The following is a 26,688-nucleotide window of genomic DNA, read 5'->3' as shown; positions in this document are numbered from 1 at the left end:
TATATATATATATATATATATATATATATATATATATATATATATATATATATATATATATATATATATATATATATATATATATAAAGGCTATAGTGAATGTAGTCGCATCTTTTATATATTTAAATTATATTGTATTTAAAAAAAAAAAAAAAAAAAAAAAAATATATATATATATATATATATATATATATATATATATATATATATATATATATATATATATATATATATATATATATATATATATATATATATATATAAAGGCTATAGTTCCCATCTCTGTCATCACAGTATTGTCAAAATCACAAGGCCTTTGCATTTTCTCTGGGTGTCAGGTAGACCAGACGCAATTTCAGGCGTCAGAGAGGCTCGCGCTGTTGTTAAGCAGTTGTATTGATGAAATGCAGCCATAGCGAAGGCAAGGACTTCATCAATCATGCCAAATTATAGCCAAAACTCTGCCATTAGACCTGAGAAACATAACGTCACCTCAGATAAACAGCATTTTAACGACATGCCTTTGATAAATCCATGGACAAAAAAAAAAAAAAAAAAAAGCAAGAAAAGTAGGACATGGGTTATAGCTATACTTGCAAAAATGACATGTATTTTGACTGAATAAAACATTTATTGTTTTCACCACTGACTTTGTTGATGACATATTAGAGGTCGAGCAAAGTAATAAAATGAATCACATGTAGTTTATTTTATTATAGAAGAAGGGGGAAACCGAGACCAGTTGTCACTTTTTACACCAGTCAGAGTAGGTTTATTTTTAAAGATAATTTATGGGCGCATATACATTAAAGGGTTGGCTACAAATACAGCTACTGTTCCTTTTTTATTATCCTAATATATTGCACACTGCACACTAAATGTAGTCAGCATTTTAAAAAACAAGAACAAATTGCTCCAACCTGAGTTTTAAACTAGAAAACTAAATCTAAATCTTATTTTGTGTTCACTTTGTTTAATCAGATATCGTACCCAAAAATAATAAGTCATTGGAATTTTTATTTGGATACAGTTTTGATTTGGATACATTTCACACCAATTTTATTTTATAGTTAGTGAGTTGCAAACTTGTTGTTTGTGACAACAACTAAAGCCGTCTACTGACTTTTTAAAGAACCCACATACGGTCAGATTCAATTTCAAGTAAAAATGTGTAGCAACTTCCATCAAAAGTAGATCCTAATCTTTTCATTTGCCCGCCATAGGAAACGATAATTCTTGCGAAGACACTTGCAGCGTCTTTCTCATTCATTTTGAAACCATTAGCCTATATTTGAAACGATGGTATTTAACCTGAGAACATTTTTATTTTGTCTGTCCAGTAAATGTTTGCTCTCTAATTTCTAGAAATGCACCAGCATTATTATTAATAGCTTTGTTTTGAAATCGCACAATTTATACAAATTCCGCATTACAAAACATCCTTCCTGTTAGAATTAAGGCATAATCTTGGTTGTTCAATCAAATGTCACATTTAAACAAATGCATTGTTTTTTTTTTAATGTTTAAGATCAGCCAGTGAACACACATGCACACGTGACTATGCAAACAGTGATTTTCAAAGTTTTATTTTTGATACAATCTATAAGTGCATTAGCCCAGTGTAATCATTCTGAAAACTATTAAACAGATTATTTCTGCTGTTTGACCAAAATAGTTGAACGTATAGTAAAAATAAATACCAAAAGAACCAGGGAAAATGAGCTGTAATCTATTATTAAAATTACAGTTAATTCAGCACTGGATAGCAATGTTCAGAATTATCATGGTAAATGCCAAAAAGTGCAAACAAGATTTCAATCTTTTAATTGAGAGAAAAACCACAACTCTTTGTTAAAATACTCCAAAATAAAATTTAATGGTTATAAATCTCTATACTTAAATATATACATTATGTGCAAATTAAATGTTCAACATTAAATTAAGCAGAGCGTATGAATAATAATATTGTTCCTTATTATTGTGTATATGTGGTTTAGTAATTATTCCTCTTTATTGGCACCCTATTGTAGAAAATCTGAATAAAAGAAAGAAAAAAATACCAATTTTTATGAACTGGCAGTAAATACTTAACTAAAAGAGATTCTCTCGATGAATGTATTCAGATTTTCTGATGATAGCTGATTTCTTTTGCTTGTATATGAAGTATTTGCATGTATATAATTTATATAGGATGGGAAATTGGTCAAAATGAATTTGGTATATATATATATATATATATAAAAAAATAAAAGAAAGGAAGATGACCAAAAAAAAGGTACCAAACCCATGACCATATATAATAAAAATTCAGTGCATACAATGTCTCACGGTTTTACTTTTCTCAAGGAAGATGAGACATATGTGCCAATGCAAAAACAAAGCCTCCTTAAACAATAAAGTAGACAGAAAAAAAAAAAAAAAGCTTTTGTTCATTTTCATTAGTTCTGCTGTTTTAGTCTGCTGTTTAATCTGATATCACAGTGACTCGACTGAACGTCTTAGACTTGCCTGGATTTTGTAGATATGGCAAAAAAAGCTGACATTCATTTGATTTAAGATATTATGAGGAAGAAAATAGATGTCTTTGTAAATATGAGCCCCGTTAAGTCTACATTCAGCTGTAACTGACTTCAGCTTATCTCATAATCTTCATGTAGCTACATAGTTTTGCATGTTTAAGCAGTTTATTGTGGGTAAACCTTGTTGCTACCATTGCTAGCCTGCTAACAACTGACTTGCTTCGCTGATTCTTCACATTGTGGCTGTCCTCCACGTCTTTGTAATGCAGCACATCATAACAAGAGCTTAACTCATAGCTTCATTCAGTTTAAAATGAGTTCTGACAGTGTTTCTTCCAGCTTCAAGCGTAATCCTTTCTAGTGCATTCGCTAATGTTTTTTTACGTGGCCAGCTCTCTCTGACGTATCAAGCGCTGTAGTGCCTAGGCCGCCACGTGGCCGATTAGATAGATGTTGTCATAGAGGTGGCCAACAAAGTCCTCGCTGATGTTCTGAGCAGCCCGCCGTGTGTTTCGGATAAACTCTCTCTTGGACATCTTGTTCTTTACGTGAGGGCTGGTCAGATCGATGGAGAGAAGGATGAGGGAGTAGCACAGCACGTACACCGCATCTGCAAAACCGCAAGAGATAGAGAGGTGTGTTATGTCATTTTTCATTGTAACGTTGTAATCCCCCCATCTTAAATAAAAATGTTTGCATTATGCAAAAATGCATTTCATTTGTTACGTAATTTATTTGAGCAAAAATACAGTCAAAAACATAATATTGTGACATATTATTAGATTTTAAAATAACTGTTTTCTGTTTGAAAATATAAAAAGAAAATGTAATTAGTCCTGTGATCAAAGCTGAATTTTCAGCATCATCACTCCAGTCTTCAGTGTCACATGATCCTTCAGAAATAATTCTAATATGTTGATTTGGTGTTGAATTATTAATAATGGTTCGTATTATTATCAATGTTGAAAACTTTTTTGCTGCTTTATATTTTGTTAATATATATGTTTTTAAACTGTGATATATTTACTGCATTTATTTGAAAGAGAATTATACATGTCTTTATTGCCACCTTAATCAAATTTAATTTATCCATGTTAAATTAAAGTATTAATTTATATATTTTTAAAAAAGATTTTAATTATCTCAAATTTTTAAATAATCATATATAATAAATAGTAATACAATATTACTGTATTATAATAGTGTATGTTTCCACAAAATATTAAGTAGCACAACTGTTTTCAGCAATAATAATAATAATAATAATAATAATAATAATAATAATAATAATAATAATAATAATAATAATAATAATAATAATAATAATAATAAGAGAAAACGTTTTTTAAAGCAATAAATCAGCACATTAGAATGATTTCTGAAGGATCATGTGACACTGAAGAGTAATGGTTGCTGGAAATTCAGATTTGCCATCATAGGAATACATTTTTAAAATACATTCAAACGGAAAACAGTATAAATTATAATAGTCATGATAGTTTACATTATTGTTGCTTTTACTGATTTTGACATGTATTTGTACATGTATTTTTAATTCATTATTAATGAATTATCCCAAACTTTTGACTGCCAATATGGAATAATGTGAGAAAAGCACAACTTGGCTTGAAGAGTGAGCTCTGTCAGTAATTTATAATAAATCTTCCTGCTTGTACAGTAGCACACATGCACTACAAGTCACATGTTATTGCAGGCGGTAACTCTGATTGGTTGGACTTGACACAGGGTCCTCTTTTGCTAACACTTTAAGCCAGTGGGCTTAGTTCGGCTTTAGAAGCAAACGGCAGTGTTAGTACAAAGGATTTCTCACATGTTGTTCTATACAAAGACAAGATCATGCAGATCTGCACCTAATAAAAGATGGTCGACCTAAATCAATACACGATAATACTAATCCTGCAATTTGTGATTTGAATTTACCATAAATAGAGCCAGTACTTCAACTTTAATCTTTGCCTATGGCAAAAAATCTGTGAACGTCATTTGTGACCAGCTGTACATGCTTGACACCCAGCAAAGCAAACCACCTTGATCTTGATGTCGAAATTACACACTAGATCACATCGTAGTATAAGTGCCGTTCTGGTATCTGTAGTTCACTTACCAGGACTTAAGCCCACATCCTGGACCAAAGTGGGGTTGCAGGCACAGAAACGATGAGAAAACTTAGTGATGAGGGTCTCCAGGTACTCGCCCCTCTCCTCCGGGGCATGAATGTGCCTGAAGAAGTCCCTCAGAGCATTGGGGAGGAACTGGTTACTAAAATTATGAAGTGTGACCAGCTCATCCAGGACATCTCGCCTGCAACACAATAAACTTAAATCAACATTTCCATTTTTTATCAGCAGTGGAATATTATATACATTGAGATTTGCATGTACACACACACACACACACACACACACACACACACACACACACACACACACACACACACACACACACACACACGTATGTATGTGTGTGTATATATATATATATATTTAAATTGTGCCCACAATTGTTTCCCTGCAAATATGACTATGGTTCATGGTATTGATAAACGCAATGATGTAGCTTGGTATAAACTAAAAAAAATTGTCTTGTACAATATTAAAAGGAAATGAAAAAAATGAAGAAACGAACCGTTCATCAAGGTAAATCCGCAGCATCTTCCAGTTAAGCATTCTGGTATAGAATATAAACTTGGCAATTTCCTTCGGGTGGTCCACAAGAATACCTCTGGACATGAAGTAACTGATACCCTGAATGAAAGAACCCACATAAAACAGGGTGTGGGGATTAGGGGAAAAAGTGAAGGAGGGGGCGAGCTTTTTTTGCCAGACACCGCGGTTTAGTCCGGAGCAAGGCTATCGCATGTCCTTTAAGTGGACAGCTAAAGCTTTGCTAATCTAACCTAAGACACGAGCGAGGGGGAGTCAAGACATTCAAATGCATCTTTGAACAGAAATTATGTTTTAAGAGCAGCTTGCATGAGAGAAAAGCCATTCATTTCGTTTTAGTCCGGGTTATGGTCTAAAAGCCTATGTCATGCACCATTATTCATTCTAGGTGAGCTTGTAAAAATAATATATTTAGTCTGCAGTATGAGCATTGCTGGGTTATGCGGGAATTTACAGGGTGGAGGAGGAAACCGTCATATTAATCATAGCTAAGGCTGTTCAGAATTGTGTTTCCAAAGCACACTGTGGTTATGATTATTTCTCAATTTTTTGCATGTTTAAACATTAAATGGCTTGGCCTCTAATTACAGAGATATTATTGTGGCGAGACAGAACAAAAGCTTGTATTTTTTGTACCTCTTGCGGGTTGGCGTTGAAGGTTAGACTTCCTTCATCTAATTCCATGTAGAGCTTTCTATAGGAAAATCCATAAGGAAGCCTTCGATTGTATATGGAACAGTGACCCCAAGTGGACTTACACAGGCTAGAGGGCAGACGAAGAAAAACAAGCAGTTGAATAGGAGGAATGCTAAAATACAAAACATTTTCTTCATTAGTGGAAAATAGATAATATTTATATACGGACGTATATATCAGAAAAGTAGGAAATCCAAGAGCTGAAATAATGAATACACTTTAGTTTGCATCAAATCCATTGAAAGAAACAGTATCCCCGGTTTCACAGAAGCTTAAGCTAGACCCACACTTTAATGTTGAACTGTTTTACCTGAAACTTTCCCTGACATGTATTAAATTAAGTTAAATGATGCCATTGTTTTATCAAAAGAAGCATAGTAATGTTTATAAATTAAATTTAAATGTCCTTATTGAACTACGGCCTAATCCTGGCTTAATCTAAGCCCTGTCTCTGAAACCGGGTTTATGTTTCCTTCCTCCTTTATATATTTTCTCAATTATTACTGAGAAACTACTGGGACGATATTTTATATAAAGCTAAACACATACTAACCCCTGCCACAGGTACTCATCATTGCCCAAGTCCTGCCACACACAGGAGGCCAGGCACAGGTCGGTAGCATTCAGGTAGGAGAGGATGGTGATGCTGAGTTCGGGCGGCAGCATCTCAAGATCGATGAAGCCCTGCTCCTCTTTGTCCCTGCGGACACGCAGCAGGTGGCTGATGTCGCTGCCGGGGACCTGGCACTGCGGTGTGCGGCGCTGCTGCAGCGGATCAACCAGTGGGGGCCCCAGCCTCCGGCCCCGCTCTCTGTCCCGCTGGAGAAAGTACTGTTCACTGTACTGCTGCTGCAGCTGCTGGTTCCTCACCACCCTCCACAGACCCTGACCCATCTGCAGATCTGAAAAAATTTAAATAAAAAATTAAAATGTACATACATATTTACATACACATTTTATATATATATATATATATATATATATATATATATATATATATATATATATATATATATATATGTGTGTGTGTGTGTGTGTGTGTGTGTATGTAAATATGTATGTATATACTTTAAACTACATGACTTTTTAGCAGCCATTCCTCAAGTCTTCAGTCACATGATCCTTCAGAAATTATTGTAATTTTCTGACTTGCTGCATAAACACTAACAATTTTTTCAATGTTAAAAACAATTGTGCTATTTAAAACAATTGTGGAAACCATGATACACAACAATTTAAAAGAGTTTAGGGTAAGGTTTAAAAAAAATATATAGATTGTTTTATTCAGCAAGGTCATTAAGTGACAGTAAAACATTTGTTAGTTAAAGACCTCTTTTTCAAATAAATTAACTATGAACTTTCTATCCTGAAAGAAAATACATCACTGATTCCACAAATAAGCAGCAGAATTAGTTTTCAACATGATAATAATAACAACAATAAATCTGTCATTAATAATTAAGTGCCAATATTTGAGCACCATCCTTGATTTCTGAATGATGTCACTCAAGACTTTTCCATCACAGGTAATACATTTTAAAATATATTACAATATATTACACAAGTAACATTTTATAATATTAAAATCGAAAAGTTATTTTTATTAAATTGTAATAATATTTTTCAATATTGCAGTTTTTAATCTATTTCAAACTTTTGTTCAGTAGTGAAAAAACATGTTTTTCAACTGTAAATTCCAGTTTGAAATTGAGTCAAATAATGCTGTAGTGATGCTGTGACCATCAAAAAAACAGAAGTATGTTATACATACAACAGATTTTGATTGCTGAGAGTTCTGGTCTTAGATCAGTTTCTGTTTTTGTTTGCATATACATTAACAGACATTTGATACAGACAAACTGCTTTTATTTCCAGTTTTACTGAGAGCTTTGGTAAATCATATAATCTATTATTGTATTTATTTATTATTAAGGGAAAGCTTTGTGCATTAAGCCTTTTATCTCTCTGTCTTCTGTTCCTACAAACTAAACCAGAGTAATCTAGAAGCCTCAAGCTCTCAGCACTTTATTTTTGATTTAGATAATTTTTTGTTAGGTCCCAAAATCATCCAGCAGAGGAAAACAGCACAAAGGAAACTGTTTTTAGTGCTAGTGTGCAGTGGTCAGATGGGAAATAAAACCCCTGATGGCAGCTTTATCTCCACTGCAGTAGCACTAATCCTCTCCCGGAGATATGCATTAAGCCTTTTTATGTAGCTCTGTCTGACTCCCTCCAAGGGCCTCCCTCTCTAAAACATATCTCACTCTATAAGAAGCATTGTTATTCTTGTCTTTAGTGGCCTTTTCAATGCTCTCTGGTCGCTCTATGTCACAGGGTCTCTAGCATGACAGCTTTTCTCATATGATCTTGACATACTTGATCAGGACTGGCGCAATGCTCTTTGGCATTCTGTAGGAGGAGCTTGGGAATTCTTAGACCTGCTTAAAACATGGAACGGAAATATGAACAAGGTCAATGAACTCTTACAAGCAATTTCCCTCTGCTTTGCCTAAGGGCAGTACAGCCTATGAATCATTAAAAAAACATGCACTTATGTAGTTATATTATAAAAATTCTTATGGTGTATAAGCTCATCTAACGCTTGACTTTTAATTAAAAGTGAGAGTAAACAGGCCTGGAAACTGCATGTTCTGATTGTGTTACTCTTAACAACAAACAAGACAATACAAGGACAAGCTGGGCAGAACTGCTATATAAGAATACCACAAAATCATAATTTTCAGTCTGTAAAATATCTATTTTTGGTCAATTTTAAGTACTTAAAACGTAGTTTAACTCTGACCTATTTTTCCTGCCTTTATTTGCATATCAGTAGCCTTTCAGATTTCTGCCCTAACAAAGAAGAACTCATCTGACACATTATAGAAGTATAAAAAACATTAGCTCAAGCTCTCAGACTTTATAAATTATATAATTATATATTATTAAGTGTGATGACTTACATACAAATCGAGGTTTTCAACAGTTTATATTTTAAGCTATGGGTCTTCCATCATGTTTGGCTGAAGCACAGCGTCCCGCCTCGCTCTAAAACTATTGGTTGGAATACCAAAGTGACACATAAACCCGATCTCTGATTGGCTGTTCAGCAAAGTGACGCATCGAATGCTTCTGTTTTTATTTTTCCAGGGTCAATCGCTCAAAGCAGCACCACCCACCTCTGTGTATATGAAGTACTTCTACCGCCGCCGCGACGAAATGAGTTGCTGATCTGCCAGTGTTTCACGGATGAAATTATCTCAGACTTTTAACAAGAGCCCAGGACAGCCATCTTGACAGCTCCAACGCTGCAGATCGAGGTGAGACAAGTCCTGTGACACTATCATTCATCAGTCCACTCGCCCCTCCTGGCTGTCTCTCCGCCTCCTCGAACACTCTGGTCAAACTGACGTTTCTTGTTATTGGTGGAAGTGACGCAACTCGCTTAACGTAAATCAATCACAGGTACATACAGTTGCACTTTCGATCGACAAGTTATCCGTTTTGTTTTTATGCTTATATAAAATAAAATAAAATACATAAAATTAATGAAAAATAAATACAAACGTGAAGGAAAGACAATACAAAAGTAAATGAATCAATGCATTAAATTGCATTACCGAATTTGTAAATATGTGCAGGCTAAGACATGAATGTGTAGAAGTGAAACAATGGTTGAACTGTCGTATTGGTGCATAGAAACCAATCAAAACAAATCCGGATATTTCAGCGGCAAAAACAAAACGGGGGAATTAACAATAACGCTAGCTGTTTAACTATAAAATACATCCATCGGTAAGACAGTTCATACTGTATTACAAACGCAAATATGTGGTAATAATAATAAATTAATACAAAGGACTTGTTGCACGAGCATTTTACATTGTATGATCTATGAATGCTAAATTGACAATGATATATATTGAAACACAGTAATACAAATGTAAGTTAACTCCTGATGCAATCCTCTGAAATTACAGAGATGGCCACTGGTGATCTGAAAGGATGTCTGAGAAAGCTGGAAGCCTCACTCCGTTCTCTAAAGTATCCAAGAGATGTGGACTACCAACGGTAACGTTATGAAATATGATGAATCTGAAACCAGTTGTTCAATTTAACAATCCTTGCATTATATATCGGGTTGGGCAATGAAACTGAAACATTGGCCAATATAGTGTTGGAGGTTTCACGACCTGGTGGCCAATCTTCACTGATTTTACATCTGTAAAAGCAGAGTGTGAAGATTAAATTAGCAGAGAAACTGGCTTTGAGGAGTTGGAATAAGAACATAAATGTAAATATTAGTAAGTCAGAAGCTAAAGTGGTGATTAAAGGACAAATAAAAAAGTTGTGGCAAAATCAATGAAAGTAAAGGAAGATATCTATTCAAAACAATCCATTAGTTAGGAGTAACGTTACAGGGTGTTGAGGACGAAATAGAATAGAGGAGAAGGTTATTACAAGAATAAGGAATGGGCATACGGGGTTAAACATTTCTCTCTACATGATTGGAAAACATAATGGGAAGTGTGAATATTGTGGAGAGCAAGAAACAGTGGATCATCTTTTATTATATTGTCAGAAGTATGAATCAGAGAGAGAATTTTTAAAACATGCTCTAAGAGAAAATGGAGAGGAAAATATCAGTAATAGTAGGTGACAAGGGTTGGAAACTTCTTCTAGAGTATTTAGGATCAACAAGATTAATAAATACAATTTGAGATTTAGAATTATATTTATTTATATTTGTTTATGTGTTATTATTTTATTTATAGGTGTTTTTTTATTTTATTTTTATCTCTTTTAAAATGTAGTTCTCTTTGTCCTTATAAATTGGGTGTTTAGATCATTAGTCCATACTCCAGATCAGTGGGTGGGGTAATGCATCTGAAAGTTGTTTGCTAACCACCAATAAAAACAAAATAATAATAATAAGAAATTAGCAGAGAATTAGCACATGGCAAAGCATTATCGAACCATTCTGGGGGACCATGTGCACCTAACGACTCAAACATTGTACCCTAAAGCTTGATAATGCACCAAATACACACAGCAAGACTTGTGACAGAATGGTATGACGAACATTAAAGTGAGGTTAAACATCTCCCATGACCTGCACAGTTACTAGATCTGATTATTATTATTTTTATCCACTTTGTGATATTTTGTGGGACCAAGTCCGAAAACGTTTTCCTCCACCAGTATCACTTAGTGACTGGGCCATTGTCCTGGAAGAGGAATGGCTCAAAATCCCAATGGCCACTGTGCTGGAGGACTTGTATCTGTCATTCCTAAGTCAAATTGATTCTGTATTGGCTGCAAAACGAGGCCCTGCCTACATGCACCATACTATATAATATAATATAATATAATATAATATAATATAATATAATATAATATAATATAATATAATATAATATAATATAATATATTATAGTGTGTGTGTGTGTGTGTGTAATGTTCATATGCTTGACTTGGTTGTCTCAGGTTTATTAAAAATTTAGAAATGCATCCAATGACTAAACATTAATACAATTCAGTTGTCAAATTATTAAGGAATGATGGAAATCCTTGTTCAGGTGACCATTGTGTTTAAGATATTATCCTAAATCATTTACATGACACTGATCACACCTATGTAGTAAAAGAAAAAAAAGAAAATTGTGCACTATGGCAGAGTGAGCATTTTATAAAAGCCCATTCTTTGTACTGCATGCATGTTAGCACATAATAAAGATCAGTGTTTGCTTTAAATCTCATCTTTTAAGTCACCATGAAAGCAAGTCTTATTTTTTCATGGAACATTGCTGTATTTATGATAAATTATTTTATGTGCGCATCATTTATAAAATAAATAAATAATGTGCCCTCGTAACCTTTATTCAAAATAATTCCTCTTGCAAAGACATCTGTTCTCTTCTCTGATGATGTCTTTACTGGCCCTGGGGCGGGATACTTATCACTCACATGAGATCACAGCAATAGTGAACCACAACCATCCAATCAAATCCTGATGGACAAAATCAAGTTCTGCCCTACATTTTTACTTTGAAGCTGTAGTATTCTCACTTCCAGCTATGATCTATCTTACAATTCCACATTAATTAAACAAGTCTCTTCCTCTTTTGGTCGTCTGATGTGACGGAGTTCCTAAATCATAACTTGACTTTTGACTTTGTCAACCAAGATTAAAGTGAACAAAGCAATTTACTTATCTGCTCTTTTGGGCGGCTGCAAAACCCTATCGCCAACCCTATCGCTTGGAAGTCCACCGGTCTTGATGCCCAGGAAGTGGCCATCTTTTGTGTACATTACGTTTACATTTAGGTCTCTGGCAGACACTTTTATTTAAAGCAACTTTTATTTAGAGCAATCAAAATGCAGCAAATCACCTTTTGAAATGAACATGGCACTTCAAATAACACGTATTTGTTTCATAGCCAAAAGTGCCGAAAAGTGACTGTTAAAAAGTGTATTTGTCAGTTGAAAATGTATGTGCTATTTACTTAAAAAAATTATCGTAGGTAACAATATTACACATAATATTTTTGAGGAGTTTTTTTAACGCTTGGTTCTTTAATGCAATCTACATAAATCATGTAAAATCACCTAAATTATTTAATTTTGAAACATTTAATTTCATATTTTTGGTGAAATGTGCTAGTTTATTTTAAGTTGACTTTAAAAAAATGGTTTACATTAGGAAATTACCTTTTTATATTTGAATTTGAGTTTAATTTGTAATTATATGTTGTATAATTAATAGTTTATGTTGCTAGCTCAACATATAATTATATGTTGTATAATTAATAGTTTATGTTGCTAGCTCAGTACAAGCAGAAACAAACTTGTTACACTGGCATTAGCAAAGTTATTACTCATTGAACAACATGCATCATAATATTAGTCTGCAGTTATCCCCAACTTAACCATAAGATATACTCTTCTGCACAATAGTAATGATAAACTTCAACATAACAGAAACGCTTTCAAAAGTGAAACATAACTGATCATTAAACATTAACAGATGTTTCCCTTCATTCAGAAACGCATAAAAAAAACACTTAATTTCAACATTAACTCTCCATTTCCAGCCATATGCAAAGCATGCTGGGAACCAACAATGGTGTCTCTAATAAAACTGCACAATTGAGCCAATAAAAATATATAGGTTGCCTTTCCCCCTTAATTTTATCAGCTTAATCGGTCCCTTAATTCAAGCTTCAATATTTCTAACATTTCCTTTCAAAAATGTGGAAAATGTAACTCGTAAAAATGGTTTTATTAGTGAAATGTTCTCAATATTTTCTATACAAAACTGAACCACATTTTTTTTAGGAAAATATACACACTATTTTTAATTATCACCTTCAATTATTTTGTGAAAATTACAAGACCCATGATCATTTCGAACCTCAATCAAGTACAAAAAGTCCTCCTGTAGTAAAATGTGACCACATTGACAAAAACTTTATGAATGCATAGCTCTTCTGAATTCAGGTTTCACATGCCGTCAGCAGAGATGATATATGCGGGATGTAATTCATTAGACATTAACGTCCTCCAATTCCACCCCCACTTTTTTGGCCTGGGCTTTAAACATCTTGACTCATATAAACATTCAAAATGGGGGTCTGCCAGTGTTTCATGTCCCATATTTTGTTTTGAAGTTTTGAAAGTTGAAGACTTGTCCCAAGCCTATCCAATACTGAGCTATTTTGTAAACAGGCTTTACAAAAACCAGCTCCGATCCTCTACCAGGATCTCAAGCTGCACATCAGATGCTCAGTGAAGAGGTTTTGATGTGAGATGCATCAAACACAACATTCTTCTCAGAAAGACAGATCTGTTTGGCTAGTATATGCTGGACATGATCCAGAAAGATGACTTAATTTGTCTCCAGCACGATACTCAAAATGGCTTACAGACATGTTATGAAACTTTATTTGATTTAAAACCTTTATGGTGTTGCATTTGTGACACTTTTTAATGAGTTGCTTGTTAGTACAAGTGCTTTATAATTTGATGTTGTGTTTTACTCTTCCAGATTGGCTGTGGGAGATCCATCAGCGTGTCTTCCTATCGTGAGCTTTACCTTCACGTCCTTTTCACCCTCACTTACAGAGCACCTGGTCGATTATGGTGTGGAACTAACCGGAATGAATGACTTACGATTTATTGAGAATGTTTACAAGGTGAATCTTATGAACGTAGCTTATTATATGTTATTTTTAATGTATATTATACTGTATTCACAATGGTTGTTATTGAATAGGATTAATATATTTTAAAGGGATAATTCATTAAATATTATAACATATTATAAATATATTATACATATTCATAACTTATTTTAAGTTAGTGGTCACGAAAACTGGCTACCAATATTCTTCAAAATATCTTATTTTCCATTCAGCAGAAAAAAAAATGCATATAGTTTGAAACGTCATGATTGCGAGTAAATAATTGTTATTTTGGGTGAATTATCCTTTTAAACCCATGTGTTTAAATAACTGATTCATAGTTAAAAGGCTATGTAATAATATACTGCTAATATGGTTTATGAATGATGGCATTAGATATTAGATAATTTTCATTGAAATCAACAACAGACCCCTTTAATTTGAATTTTATAAACTGCTGTTTTTTTTTTCAAGAGCTAGTGGTTTTGAGTTTTATTTTAAATGGAGTTATTTTAAATGAATCAAAGTTGTTGCAATTGCATTATTTCAGTTATGAGGACAGAACATTCATTTTTGAGGTCAAAAATAATAGTTTAGAGCTACAACCGAGTCAATTTTAATAATGTTTTTCACATTGTGAAAATTTAATGAGGTGGATTTTTTTTATTTTTTGTAAAGCAATTTTACATGTAATGACATTTAAAAAGCCATGCTCTATAATAGCCATTTTATTGGCACTGTCCCTGATCTCAGAGGGTTTTAACCCCCAAATCAGAAACGTAGGTTTCTTCCAGAGCTCTGTGATTTGGAGCATCTGTAGGCCCATTCTCCTGCATTCAGATGTTCAACTGGCAGCTCTTCTCCACCAAGTCATGAGAAATTAAAATCCTCTGCTAGCCTTCATGTTGGTCCAAGTCATCTGATCTCTGATTAACTCAAAGCCAATTCTGTACCTTTATCCATGCTCTGCCTTTCGACACGTCATCCTATGCATTGACCTTTCATGCAGTTTTAAAAGTTCTGGCCTACGTCCCAGGATCATCTGCAGCTCACGTGAAATATTCTGGGGGGAATTAGTGGTCCCAGTATTTTACCTTGAGGGCCTCGATGGCATTTGCTAAAAATTAGAGTTGTTGTAACAGGAAAGTAGTGTTTCTGTTTAACAGTTATATCATATTTTTCCAGTCGTCATTTTCCCCTTTGCTCTACAGCTCATTGTTTACATCTGGCTTAGTCCTCCTGTGATTAGTCTTGGTGGCTCTTCTGGAGTTACTCTTGTAACAGAGATTCTACAAATCAAATTTTTGTTTGTGATTTTAATCCGCTTGGGGGGTAATTTCCTTCGAATTCATTTAATATGTTAAACCCCTCAAGTTTTTGTTGTGTATGCATTTTCATGGGAACGTCTCTTAAAATGTAGGTCTTGCGGGATGTGTTCAGCTTTAAGCCATTGTTGACCAAACAGCAGTTTCTTCAGTTTGGCTTTGCTGAGAGGAAAGTCACCATTCTCTGTGATATCATTGGCCTTGTTCTCAACAAGCACAAAGAACTCACTAAAGCAAATAAGGTATCTCAAAGATGTACCCACATACGTTTTTTCGCTAACACTTTACAGTAAGTGTTTTTTATTAGTTAACTACATTAGTTAACATGAATTAATAATCAACTGCATGTATAAAGCATTTACTAATACTTTATTAACATCTTGTTAACATTAGTTAATGCACTGTGAACTAACTTGAACAAACGGTATTTTTTTTAACTATCGTTATCAAAAATGAACAAATACAGTAACAAATGTACGGCCCATGGTTAGTTTATGTTAGTTAATACATTAATTAATGTTAACTAATGAAACCTTATTGTAAAGTGTTAATGTTTTTTTCTTATATAGAGATTTTGTTCCACTCAGTTATCAGCCAGTATTAGAGATTGTTTTATTTAAAGTGTTAGTTCACCGAAAAATGAACTCACCCTCATGTCGTTCCAAACCCGTTAGACTTTTGTTAATCTTTTCAACACAAATTAAGATATTTTTAATGAAATGAGAGATTTCAGTTTTTTGATGCTTCAAAAAAGTCATAAAGAGATTCTAAAACGAATCTATATTGAGCGGTTCAGTCCACATTTTCTGAAGAGGCTTGATTGTTGTGAATAATGAACAGATTCACATATAAACATTGATGAGCTATAAACAGAAGCTCAACGAACTTGCTTGACGTGTGAGAACAAAACTCATTGGTTCCTGCGGAAGCTCAAACGTGTTTTGCGTAACTCGAGAATGAACCTCATTGGTTCCTCTTTGATAAACCTTCGAACTTGCTCCATGTTTACTATTTCTGATGTGTGCAATGATCCCTAGGAATCGAACCCATGACCATGGCGTTGCTAACACCACACTCTACTGGTTGAGCTACAGGAAAGCTATGTTTTATATGTGAATACAAGCCCAACTTCAATCTGTTTATCATATAAACTGATTCACAAAATTTGGGCTATTCAATTAGAATAGTCTAGGAGATTAGATTTCATTTAAAACATCTTAAATTGTGTTCCGAAAATGAACGGAAGTATTAATGGTTTGAAACGACGTGAGTGTGAGTAAATTATGAAAAACTTTGGGCAAACTAACTCTTTAAATGTGATCATGAATATGCATTGTCATTTCCCCTTTTTTACATTGACGTTTTTACATTTGCTGTCACCTATCACTTAAGTTCATTTTTATTAAATAACACTGTTAAATATAATCTTTAGCTAATCTCAAAATGATTATTTATTTTTCATACTTTACATAATGTTGTGCTGCTTAAATTTACTTGATATATTATTTGACATCTCACTTGACATTTATTGGTTATTGGCCATATTGCATTTATTTATATGTATTATTATGTATACTATATATAATATGTTAATTGAATTAACAGTTTACAGTTGTCTTACAGCATGTCAATAAGCCAAAGAGACGGCCTCAGTTGAAGAGCTGCATCAAAAATGAGATCCCTTCTGCTGAGAGTAACTCACTGGTGTTAACAGCCCTGACAGTGAGTGTTCATGGACATCTCTTGTTTTATAAAATAAAGCTCATTGATTTAATAATAATATTCATTATATCTGCTTCTTTCCTCTTAGGTACCTCAGAAGCAGCCACTGGTAGAAAGGCATCTTGGCTCAGCACCAACTCAGATCAGACGCTCCTCAGATGAGCAGCCACAACAGGAAGAGGAAACAGAAAAGGAGGAGTTAGACAGTGAACATTTTGAGGATTCGCCTCTACCTACAGATTCCACTGTGAGAATGCGCATCCACACAGTGAGGTGGATGAGTAATGGACATCATTTAATGGTCAAAAGAATGTGTAAAGTGCTATGAGAAACTTGGCTGCTTATCATAGCAGTAGCAGTGCTATTTTCTCCACAGCTTATTTTCCACTTATTTTTAGAAAGTTGACTTTTTTGTGTATATTTTTTAGAAAATGTAGGTTGTTAATGGTAGATTTTTTAAACCATTATTGAAGATAATAAATATATGGTGATTAAAACAAAATATACATTTTACATACACTACAGTTCAAAAGTTTAGTGGTCAGTAAGATTTTTGAATGTGTTTGAAATAAGTCTATGTTGACCAAGGCTGCATTTTAGGATCAAAAATACAGTAAAACTAATATGGTAAGCAATATTGTAAAATATTTGTACAATTTAAAATTTTCATTCATAATAAATTGAGATAATATTTATTCAGGTAATTTATTCCTGTAATGGCAAAGCTGAATTTTCAGCAACATTACTTCATTCTTCAGTGTCACATAGAAATTATTCTAAAATGCTGATTTGGTGCTCAGGTAATTCATTTTTTGTGTGTGTTCAGCATTATACAGGTTTTCAATACAACAGCACTGTCAATACAACTTTCCTTTCATTTTTGAATGCATCCTTGCTGAATAAAAGTATTAATTTATCATGTATTATTATTTTTAAATCTTGCTGACCCCAAACTTTTCAATGGTAGTGTACATCATACACGTAACTTTCATTAAAAAATGTTGGGTAGTAATTTTATTCTAAGTTGTAAAACTAAACTACACAACTACTCAAATTGCCAATTCCTAGTACACAAAATCTTCTGCAAAATTCTGCACTTGTTCAATCCACTCTAATGCACTCTTGTCTCTTTAGGAGTGTGTGTTAGAGAGCCGGCTGAGGGGCGTGGAGGTAAGTCTTCTGGAGAGTGTTGGCAGACTAGAGCAGCGATTGGCCCTCATGGAACACAGGATACATGCTCTGGAGAAAAGCTTGGCTGGCAAGATTATCATCGAGAGCAACCAGTGGGAGAACTTGGAGAGTCGTGTGCTGCTGCTGGAGACCAGGCTGGCACTGACTTCAGCACAGGTAGTGGAGTTTAACATCTGTTTGGAACTGTACATTTTAATTTCTATTGCAATTGTGGCATAAATGCTACTTTCTCCTAAAATTCGCTTTGATGATCAAGCTTGTGTTACATGATGAAAAGCAGTGACAGTCAGCACAGATACACACACTAGCGAAGCTCTCAAGTGTGTCAGTTTCGAAGTCGGAAAATTCATATGGAAAGTGCGCTGTTTTATGAAGACTGCAAACCTATTTAGAGCTCAGATGTTGGTATATAGCAACTGATTTGTTCAGGAAAACAGAATTTTGGAGAAATGTAATATCCTAACAGTTCATGAGTGTTATTTTGTTTTGTGATTTGTTTTAAAATAGCAAGTTGGCTTTGCATCTCTTGATAAGTAATGAATATTAACAAATGTGTTATATTGTGCTCTCAAAAAGTTTTCTTTACTTCTAAAGGGGCTAACTTCACAAGATGGGGTATTCAACTCAGGCAAGGTTAATTTTAAAGAGAACACAGGTACGTTGCATCGTTTTAGCTTTTTAATGTTTAAATAAACAAAACATTTATAAAATCTAAAATGGTTAGATTTTCAATTTGTATCTGTTAAAGTATCTGCAAGTGGCTTTTCTACTGTGATTCAACCACCATCTGATATTAGTGACAATGGGCATCTTCTAGCCAGTTCTCCTCCCACAGATACCCAGGTGAGCATCCATCCATCCATCCATCCATCCATCCATCCATCCATCCATCCATCCATCCATCCATCCATCCATCCATCCATCCATCCATCCATCCAATTATTTTTAAGAGAAATTTATGTTTAATAACTACTATATATTTTTCTTCCAATTTCTTAGAATTTTAAAGAAAGGCTGGACAGAATAGTTTGCATGTAAGTGTTATTTTGTTTTATATAAATTAATAAATAATTTAATATTTCGTCACTTAGGCAAAGACTGCAGTGCACATCATTACATTTTTGTTCCTTTCCCATTTCAGGATGAAGGATACATCTAACATTCTGCAAAATATAGAACCGACAATGTGAATTTGAACAAGTTTAATACATAAAAAAAAAAAAACTGTCCTTATTTAATCACCCTCATATTGTTCCAAACCTGAACAGAGTAATTGCTGTTTTTCAATTTTCTGAGATACAAGAAAATACAATTTGAAAATAAAAATAAAACGTTTGCTTGGCTCTTTCTATATATAAACCCATATAGTGATCAAAGGTGGTCAAACTCCAAAAAGGGGAAAAATATCATAATAACCATGTGACTTGTGTGCTTATTTTTTTTAACTTTCTGGCAGACTTTATATAATCAACAGAACAAAATTTTAATTTATTGAAAATCTCGCCCAACAATAGCTTTCAAATCAAATATGGCAACTTAACATCACTTCAGATTGGATGTCAATGACATCATCAGTGACACTGTTTCCGTGAGTCTTGTGAACAAATGTCATTAGTCTCCATTTGTCACCATATTTGATTGAGGATTTGATTTGAGAATTTAGATTTTCAATGTAAAACACCTTAATGTCAGTCCGTTCCTCATACAAAGGTTTTATTTTATTTTTTATTATACTATTTTTGTCCATTTTGGAGCTCGACTTACATGGTCACTTTAAACAGTATGGAAAAGAGCTGTGTGAAGTGCTCCACTAAAAACAACAACAACGACATGAAAGACTGGAATGAGTAAAGGGTGAGGAAATTATTATTTATTGGAAGAACTTTCAATATATATTTATTGGGGGTGGCAGTGGCTCAGTGGTTCATGTAGGTTGTCTACAAACCAGAAGGTTGGTGGTTCAATCCCCGGTTCCACCTGACCAAGTGTCGAGGTGTCCATGAGCAAGACACCTAACCCCAGCTGCTCCCGACGAGCTGGATGGCGCCTTACATGGCTGACATCGCCGTCGGTGTATGAATGGGTGAATGTGAGGCAAAAATGTAAAGCGCTTTGGATAAAAGCGCTATATAAATGCAGTCCATTTACCATTTACCAAGAACAATATTTTACTTTAATGCCTGCCAACTGATCCTACAGTTGCATTGAGTGTCTTGTCCTCTAGATGTCACTGCAACCCAAGTAAAATCTAATGGTGAATTAGTCAATGGCGCCCTCTGTGGTCAGTTTTTCTGTAATTGCACTGTGTGAAAGCAACATCAGTCCATTGCCACAAAACAGTTGTGCATTCACTTAAATATCAGATAAAGTAAAGGTGTATAACTACTGGGCTATCTAACTGTGCATTAATATTAATGGCATGACATTTGTTATGATTATTTCTTTAGTACATGCTTTGAAAAAAGAGAAATAAAATCTGAATGTATGACGTATAGTTTTCCTATGAATTTTTACACTTACACATTCCTTTACACTCCCAAATTCTCCACCCCCCAACACACACACACACACACACACACACACACACACACACACACACACACACACACACACACACACTCACACACTCACACACTTAAGTACTTAGCCAACAATTAGGTAATTCTGGGTTTAGGCTAATGTGTATGATTTTTCCACAATGTAAAGGATTATTAGGAACACCATACTACTACTACTGTGTTTGACCCCCTTTCACCTTCAGAACTGCCTTAATTATACATGGCATTGATTCAACAAGGGGCTGAAAGCATACTTTAGAAATGTTGGCCCATATTGATAGGATAGCTTCTTGCAGTTGATTTAGATTTGTGTGATGAACATCCAGGGCACGAAGATCCCATTCCACCACATCCTAAAGATGCTCTATTGGGTTGAGATCTGTGACTGTGGGGGCCATTTTAGTAGAGTGAACTCATTGTCATGTTCAAGAAACCAATTTTAAATGATTTGAGCTTTGTGACATGGTGCAATATCCTGCTGGAAGTAGCCATCAGAGGATGGGTACATGGTGGTCATAAAGGGATTGACATGGTTAGAAACAATGCTCAGGTAGGCCGTGGCATTTAAGTGATGCCCAATTGGCTCTAAGAGGCCTAAAGTGTGCCAAGAAAACATCCCCCACACCCAGGGGCGGATTAAGGTGGTCAGGGGCCCCTAGGCTGCTCTTTGTGTGAGGCCCCCCTTAATCATTATGTTTTACTGGAAAATTGTATTTAGTGCCATACATGGTCCATACACATATGGTGTTATAATGTGGCGAGGGCTAGTCCTAGGGGGGTCCGGGGGTATGCTCCCCCGTGAATTTTTTTTGGTAAAATAAATAATTAAATGGCACTTTCTGGAGAGTTTTGTGCAAAGAAATGGAGAAATTGAGTCTTACATGATATGTGAATAACTGAAACAGGCCAATCAGGATGCATGCGCTTCATGAGGCACGCGCACTAACGCGCAAGGTCTCTCGCTTATGGCGAGTATCTTGTCTCGCATACGTGCATGATCGTTCGCATTAGATTTCGGGAGATTTTAACTAATTTTGCGGGCATCAGGGATCTGCCCACTTTCAATATGCGGGAGACTCCCGGAACTTCTGGGAGACTTGGGATGTCTGCAGTAGGCAACTGACTGCTGGCACATCAGGACACAAATGAGTAGGCTTATGTGCCTGAGAGCTCCGGTCCAATTTAACCACTAAACTGGCATACACACACATTGAGACGCCTATTATACTACCATGTTTTAAAGGAGCTCGTGGGCTGCCTGTTTCCTCACGTGTATCTGTGATTATCTCAGAAGTGATTTACTGCGCATGCAAGCATCATTTGTGTGCTCCAGAATTAATGGCATTTAAAAACGGGATTCAATATTATCCAGTAGAATGCGTGTAGTGATTATGCTACGTTTTTGTGCTCAACTATCGTACTTTAGCAATAGTGATATAAATGAAAACCAGCAGCTGATTGGACAGATGCACAGACCCAAGTCACATATATCCAATCACCTGCTTTTTTATTTTTCTTATGGGCCAATGAGGGTCTTTTTTTGTTCGCGCTGAAGTAAATACATATCCTAGTAAAAAAAAAAAAGGTCTGGCCAATCCGGGGCCCCCTCTACACGTGGGGCCCCTAGGCTGCAGCCTAGGCAAGCCTGTGCGTTAATCCGTGCCTGCCCACACCATTACACCACCACCACCAGCAGCCTGCACAGTGGTAACAAGGCATGATGGATCCATGTTCTCATTCTGTTTACGCCAAATTCTGACTCTACCATCTGAATGTCTCAACAGAAATCGAGACTCTTCAGACCAGGCAATATTTTTCCAGTTTTTAACTGTCCAGTTTTGGTGAGCTTGTGCAAATTGTAGCCTCTTTTTCCTATTTGTAGTGGAGATGAGTGGTACCCAGTGGGGTCTTCTGCTGTTGTAGCCCATCCGCCTCAAGGTTGTGCGTGTTGTGGCTTCACAAATGCTTTGCTGCATACCTCGGTTGTAACAAGTGGTTATTTCAGTCAAAGTTGCTCTTCTATCAGCTTGAATCAGTCGGCCCATTCTCCTCTGACCTCTAGCATCAACAAGGCATTTTCGCCCACAGGACTGCCGCATACTGGATGTTTTTCCCTTTTCACACCATTCTTTTTAAACCCTAGAAATGGTTGTGCGTGAAAATCCCAGTAACTGAGCTGATTGTGAAATACTCAGACCGGCCCGCCTGGCACCAACAACCATGCCATGCTAAAAATAGCTTAAATCACCTTTCTTTCCCATTCTGACATTCAGTTTGGAGTTCAGGAGATTGTCTTGACCAGGACCACAACCCCTAAATTCATTGAAGCAACTGTCATGTGATTGGTTGATTAGATAATTGCATTAATGAAAAATTGAACAGGTGTTACTAATAATCCTTTAGGTGAGTGTATATACACATTATTAGTATAGTGTTTTTTTTTGTTTGAAAATCCGGACCAGTTTGCAACATAGTCTCAACCAATGGCACTAGTTTGGGACGTTACTCTCTTGTTCGACCAACTTAAGATGAGGGAGTGTTTGAACTTGACTTTGAGGAAATGTGAGAACTTTTCTGTTTGGTGATGTTATTAGCACAGAAATAGTTAACCTGACAGTCCATCCCATAATTCAAGATTCCTATACTCCTGGTATAGGACAAGCAGTTTTAATAACAGTTTCCATATTAATGTTTGGCAGTAATTTGAGCATGTCCAGTTGACCTTTGGATGGTCTCCTGGTATTAAGCGGACGTCATTGCACAACTTTTCACATTCATCAGATTTCAGTTTGCGTTAAAAAAAACATGAAAGATCTGGCGTTGACCTAGCAATGTCTCACAACAAGACATCAGAGGTCTGACTTGTTGCTCTCACAAGACAGCTTTACCCTTCTCACATTTCTTCTTCTTGGCAAGGGTGTAAAACTAAAACTGTTTTTCATCAGTGGATTTTCTCTCTGCAGTTGACAACATTTGGTCACTGACCTGGTTGTTCTTCCAGACATTCCCTTCATTGCCTTATATGCAGACACAATGAGAATTACTCTGTTGAGATCAATCGAACACAAAGCAGTCATGGAGAGGAAAAGAAAGTTCTGATAAACGCTGTAATTATGTTTAAGGAGAGTTTGTGTATTTGGTCAGCATGGCTGTGACTTTCTTGTGTGTGTTTGTGTGCGCGCGTGTGTTTTGAATAGCAGTTAGAGTTGGAAGAGATGCTCAGATTTTTTTGGGAACTGATGGACTGATGTGTGTCCATCTGGAGAGTTTGAGCTCTCTAAACTGAAGGAGATGCACACTGTCTCTAGACACAATAGAGGGTTCTTGTGCTGTCTTCATTTGAACACACTGCATTGCTTTTTATTAATATTTGATTAGTCAGATAAGTCAGCTTTTGACAACTTTTTTAAAACCAAACATTAAAAGAACTTGACAGACAGATACATTTGTAAAAGTTTTATTTTCATTAGGTTATGTCATTGACCCATATACGAACTCTGCTATATAACATCATAACCTGGGCCCCAGAAACTCCATGTGTCAACAGGCAAGGGGCCAGATGTGAATGGAAAAGATTTTTTTATTTTTTTGACTTTTACGCTGCTTTTTCTCAGTAGCATGCAAGTATCTCAGTAGCCACAGCAAGTAGAGGTTTTTAGATATTTAGCGTTTTTTTTTTATTTTTATTTTTTTACTAGAGACCGGAATTATAGAGTGACTGCTTTTGGGAAAAAAGTGTTCTTTGAGCCACTTAAGCCTCGTTTAGACAGTCAGTTCAAATACTATTTTTGTGCATACCTAATCCAATCGTATTTAGCAAGTGTGAACGTAAAAAAATAAAAACATTCACATGAAATTTTTACAAATCCGTTTTGAGCTACAAGCATATGTGGTTTGAAATACTTTTCAAATCACATTTCTGGAAATATTTTCCAGTCTGATGGCTCTGACAGGATTTTGCATGTTTTATATCACTTTCTCACACCACGTTAAACATAAACATGTCGGACGTTATAGGAAACATGCTGAAAGTCACTGCAGAGAGGTTGTGTTGTTGAAAAGTGATGCTCAAGCAGACAATCATAATATAATGGAGACATGTTGAATTTTAAAAGTGGTGGAGATTGCAACACGGAATAAAGTCGTGCACACCAGCCTGCTACATTTCGTCCAGCGTGGTGGCTACACATTGCCTTGTTGTAAAAAGTCTGTGTTGCAAGCCCCTCCATGTTGCTGTCGTTGTTGTTTTTGGCGCATGCCTACTAACGCAACATTGCTGGCATACAAAAAAACAATGCAGATATTCCGGGAAATGAAAGGGCTCCATGGGACACAAAAACACGAAAATCAATAATTTAGATCAGATTCCAGTCGGATACACAAATAATCTGATTTGGACTGACTGTGTAAACAGAACAAGGAGCAAGTTAACTTTTTAGATTTATTTATTAAAGAACTTTTGCTTTTGAGCGAACAGATTTTTTCTTTACATTTTCAACTGGGGTTGGGCACTTTACTTTCAAAGTTTGCGGTCAGTATTTTAAATTAATACTTTTATTCAGAGAGAACACATTGATCAGTGACAGTAAATGCATGTATAATGTTACAAAAGATTTAGTCCAAATAAATCAAATTTTCTTTTCTTTTTAACTTTCCATTCATCAGAGAATCCTGAAAAAAATGTATCAGTTTCCACAAAAATATTAACTGTATCCCACATTGATAATAAGAGAGGTTTCTTGAGCACCAAATCATAAAATTACAACTATTTATTTTTGCAGTATTTTCATCAATAAATGCAGCCTTGCTGAGAAACTTTTGAATGGTAGTGTGCAGTTACAGTTCGCTACATGTCGGTTAGGAGTTCTCATACTGTATAAGAAGATGATTCTTGGCCAAAACAAGATGCACTATAAACCAGAACTTGGGTAATTTGTTCAATGGTCTTTATGTGGAACTGAAAATGAATGAATCTCATCTTATTTTAGTAGGCTCATCAAATCTCCATGGAGGGGTCATTCAGAATTCAGCAGTTTGGTCTCAGCTTTATATCGGCATCAAATCAACCTCAAAACTAATATCTAATCGTAAAGACAAAGCAATTAATCAAGCAAAATTAAATAAAATCTGTTTAGTCATTTTGACGCAAAGATTTAATGTGGAATGTGTAGTGTCCCACAACATTCAAGACTAGTCTTTAAAACTGAGAAGCTTGCTTTGCTTTTTGACTGTAACTGGATAGTTTGGACCTGGACCCTGATATACTGTAATGTGTTGCAATGATAGATCCTAGATGAACTAGACCAGTTCTGATGATTGCAATAATAATCCTGCTCAGGTCTTTATTTAAAAAAAAGGAAATGGTGAATGAAAGATGAGAACAGGGATCCATTCATAATGAATGTGTCATTAGGTTCTGTTGATTGGCCATTGAGCGCACGGCTCTGTTGCTCTCCAGTGCTGCTGTAATCCCCTGCTCTCATTAATCATTGTCCTGAAAGTGGGGTGGGGGAGATGAGAGAAAATACTTGGTGAGAGGGAGCACTTTTTGCATTCCTCTTTCTTAAAGCGTGTATGTTTATGCAAGGTCCCCTCATTTCTTCCCACCAGCCTCTGCATTTCATATCCCTCCACATTAGGTTCATTTTCACTCCTAATTAGCAGGACCTCATGCATGTCTATGAACTCTTTACCTTCCTGATTGGTTTGTCGCGGACATGCTGGCATCTGCACCTCTCGAGCAGCACAAGGCTAATTGAGCTAATCACTCAAGTTAATGAGAGCATTTTTAAAGGTTGGAGGGCATAAGT

General features: G+C 35.3%; 2 protein-coding genes across 6 annotated transcripts; one reads left to right on the top strand and one right to left on the bottom strand.

The window, feature by feature from the left end:
- Nucleotides 1-1,567: 1,567 nt before the first annotated feature.
- On the bottom strand, nt 1,568-9,218 carry fbxo8 (F-box protein 8). Of its 2 annotated transcripts, none has more exons than XM_067441327.1 (6): nt 9,079-9,218; nt 6,453-6,801; nt 5,840-5,966; nt 5,166-5,284; nt 4,645-4,841; nt 1,568-3,129 (listed from the first exon to the last, which is right to left on the bottom strand). In XM_067441327.1, the coding sequence occupies exons 2-6, from the start codon at nt 6,791-6,793 to the stop codon at nt 2,942-2,944; spliced, it is 972 nt and encodes a 323-aa protein (XP_067297428.1). In that variant the 5' UTR covers nt 6,794-6,801; nt 9,079-9,218; the 3' UTR covers nt 1,568-2,941. The 2 variants fall into 2 exon arrangements, with proteins under 2 accessions (XP_067297428.1, XP_067297429.1); XM_067441328.1 differs by lacking the exon at nt 9,079-9,218 and adding an exon at nt 8,863-8,986.
- Nucleotides 9,093-20,197, top strand: cep44 (centrosomal protein 44). 4 transcript variants are annotated; one of them, XM_067441324.1, is made up of 11 exons: nt 9,093-9,219; nt 9,880-9,970; nt 13,947-14,094; nt 15,503-15,649; nt 17,013-17,129; nt 17,218-17,376; nt 18,264-18,476; nt 18,915-18,975; nt 19,069-19,163; nt 19,320-19,354; nt 19,462-20,197. In XM_067441324.1, exons 2-11 carry the CDS (start codon nt 9,882-9,884, stop codon nt 19,508-19,510), a joined length of 1,113 nt encoding a protein of 370 aa, XP_067297425.1. In that variant the 5' UTR covers nt 9,093-9,219; nt 9,880-9,881; the 3' UTR covers nt 19,511-20,197. The 4 variants fall into 4 exon arrangements, with proteins under 4 accessions (XP_067297425.1, XP_067297426.1, XP_067297423.1 ...); XM_067441325.1 differs by lacking the exon at nt 9,093-9,219 and adding an exon at nt 9,569-9,694 and having other exon boundaries at nt 17,031-17,129; XM_067441322.1 differs by lacking the exon at nt 9,093-9,219 and adding an exon at nt 9,569-9,694.
- Nucleotides 20,198-26,688: the final 6,491 nt, after the last annotated feature.

The sequence above is a fragment of the Pseudorasbora parva genome, chromosome 4 (assembly GCF_024679245.1).
Source record: "Pseudorasbora parva isolate DD20220531a chromosome 4, ASM2467924v1, whole genome shotgun sequence".
Classification (NCBI taxonomy): domain Eukaryota; kingdom Metazoa; phylum Chordata; class Actinopteri; order Cypriniformes; family Gobionidae; genus Pseudorasbora; species Pseudorasbora parva.
The sequence above is the reverse complement of the archived record's forward strand: the minus strand, read 5'-3'. Positions and strand labels throughout refer to the sequence as shown.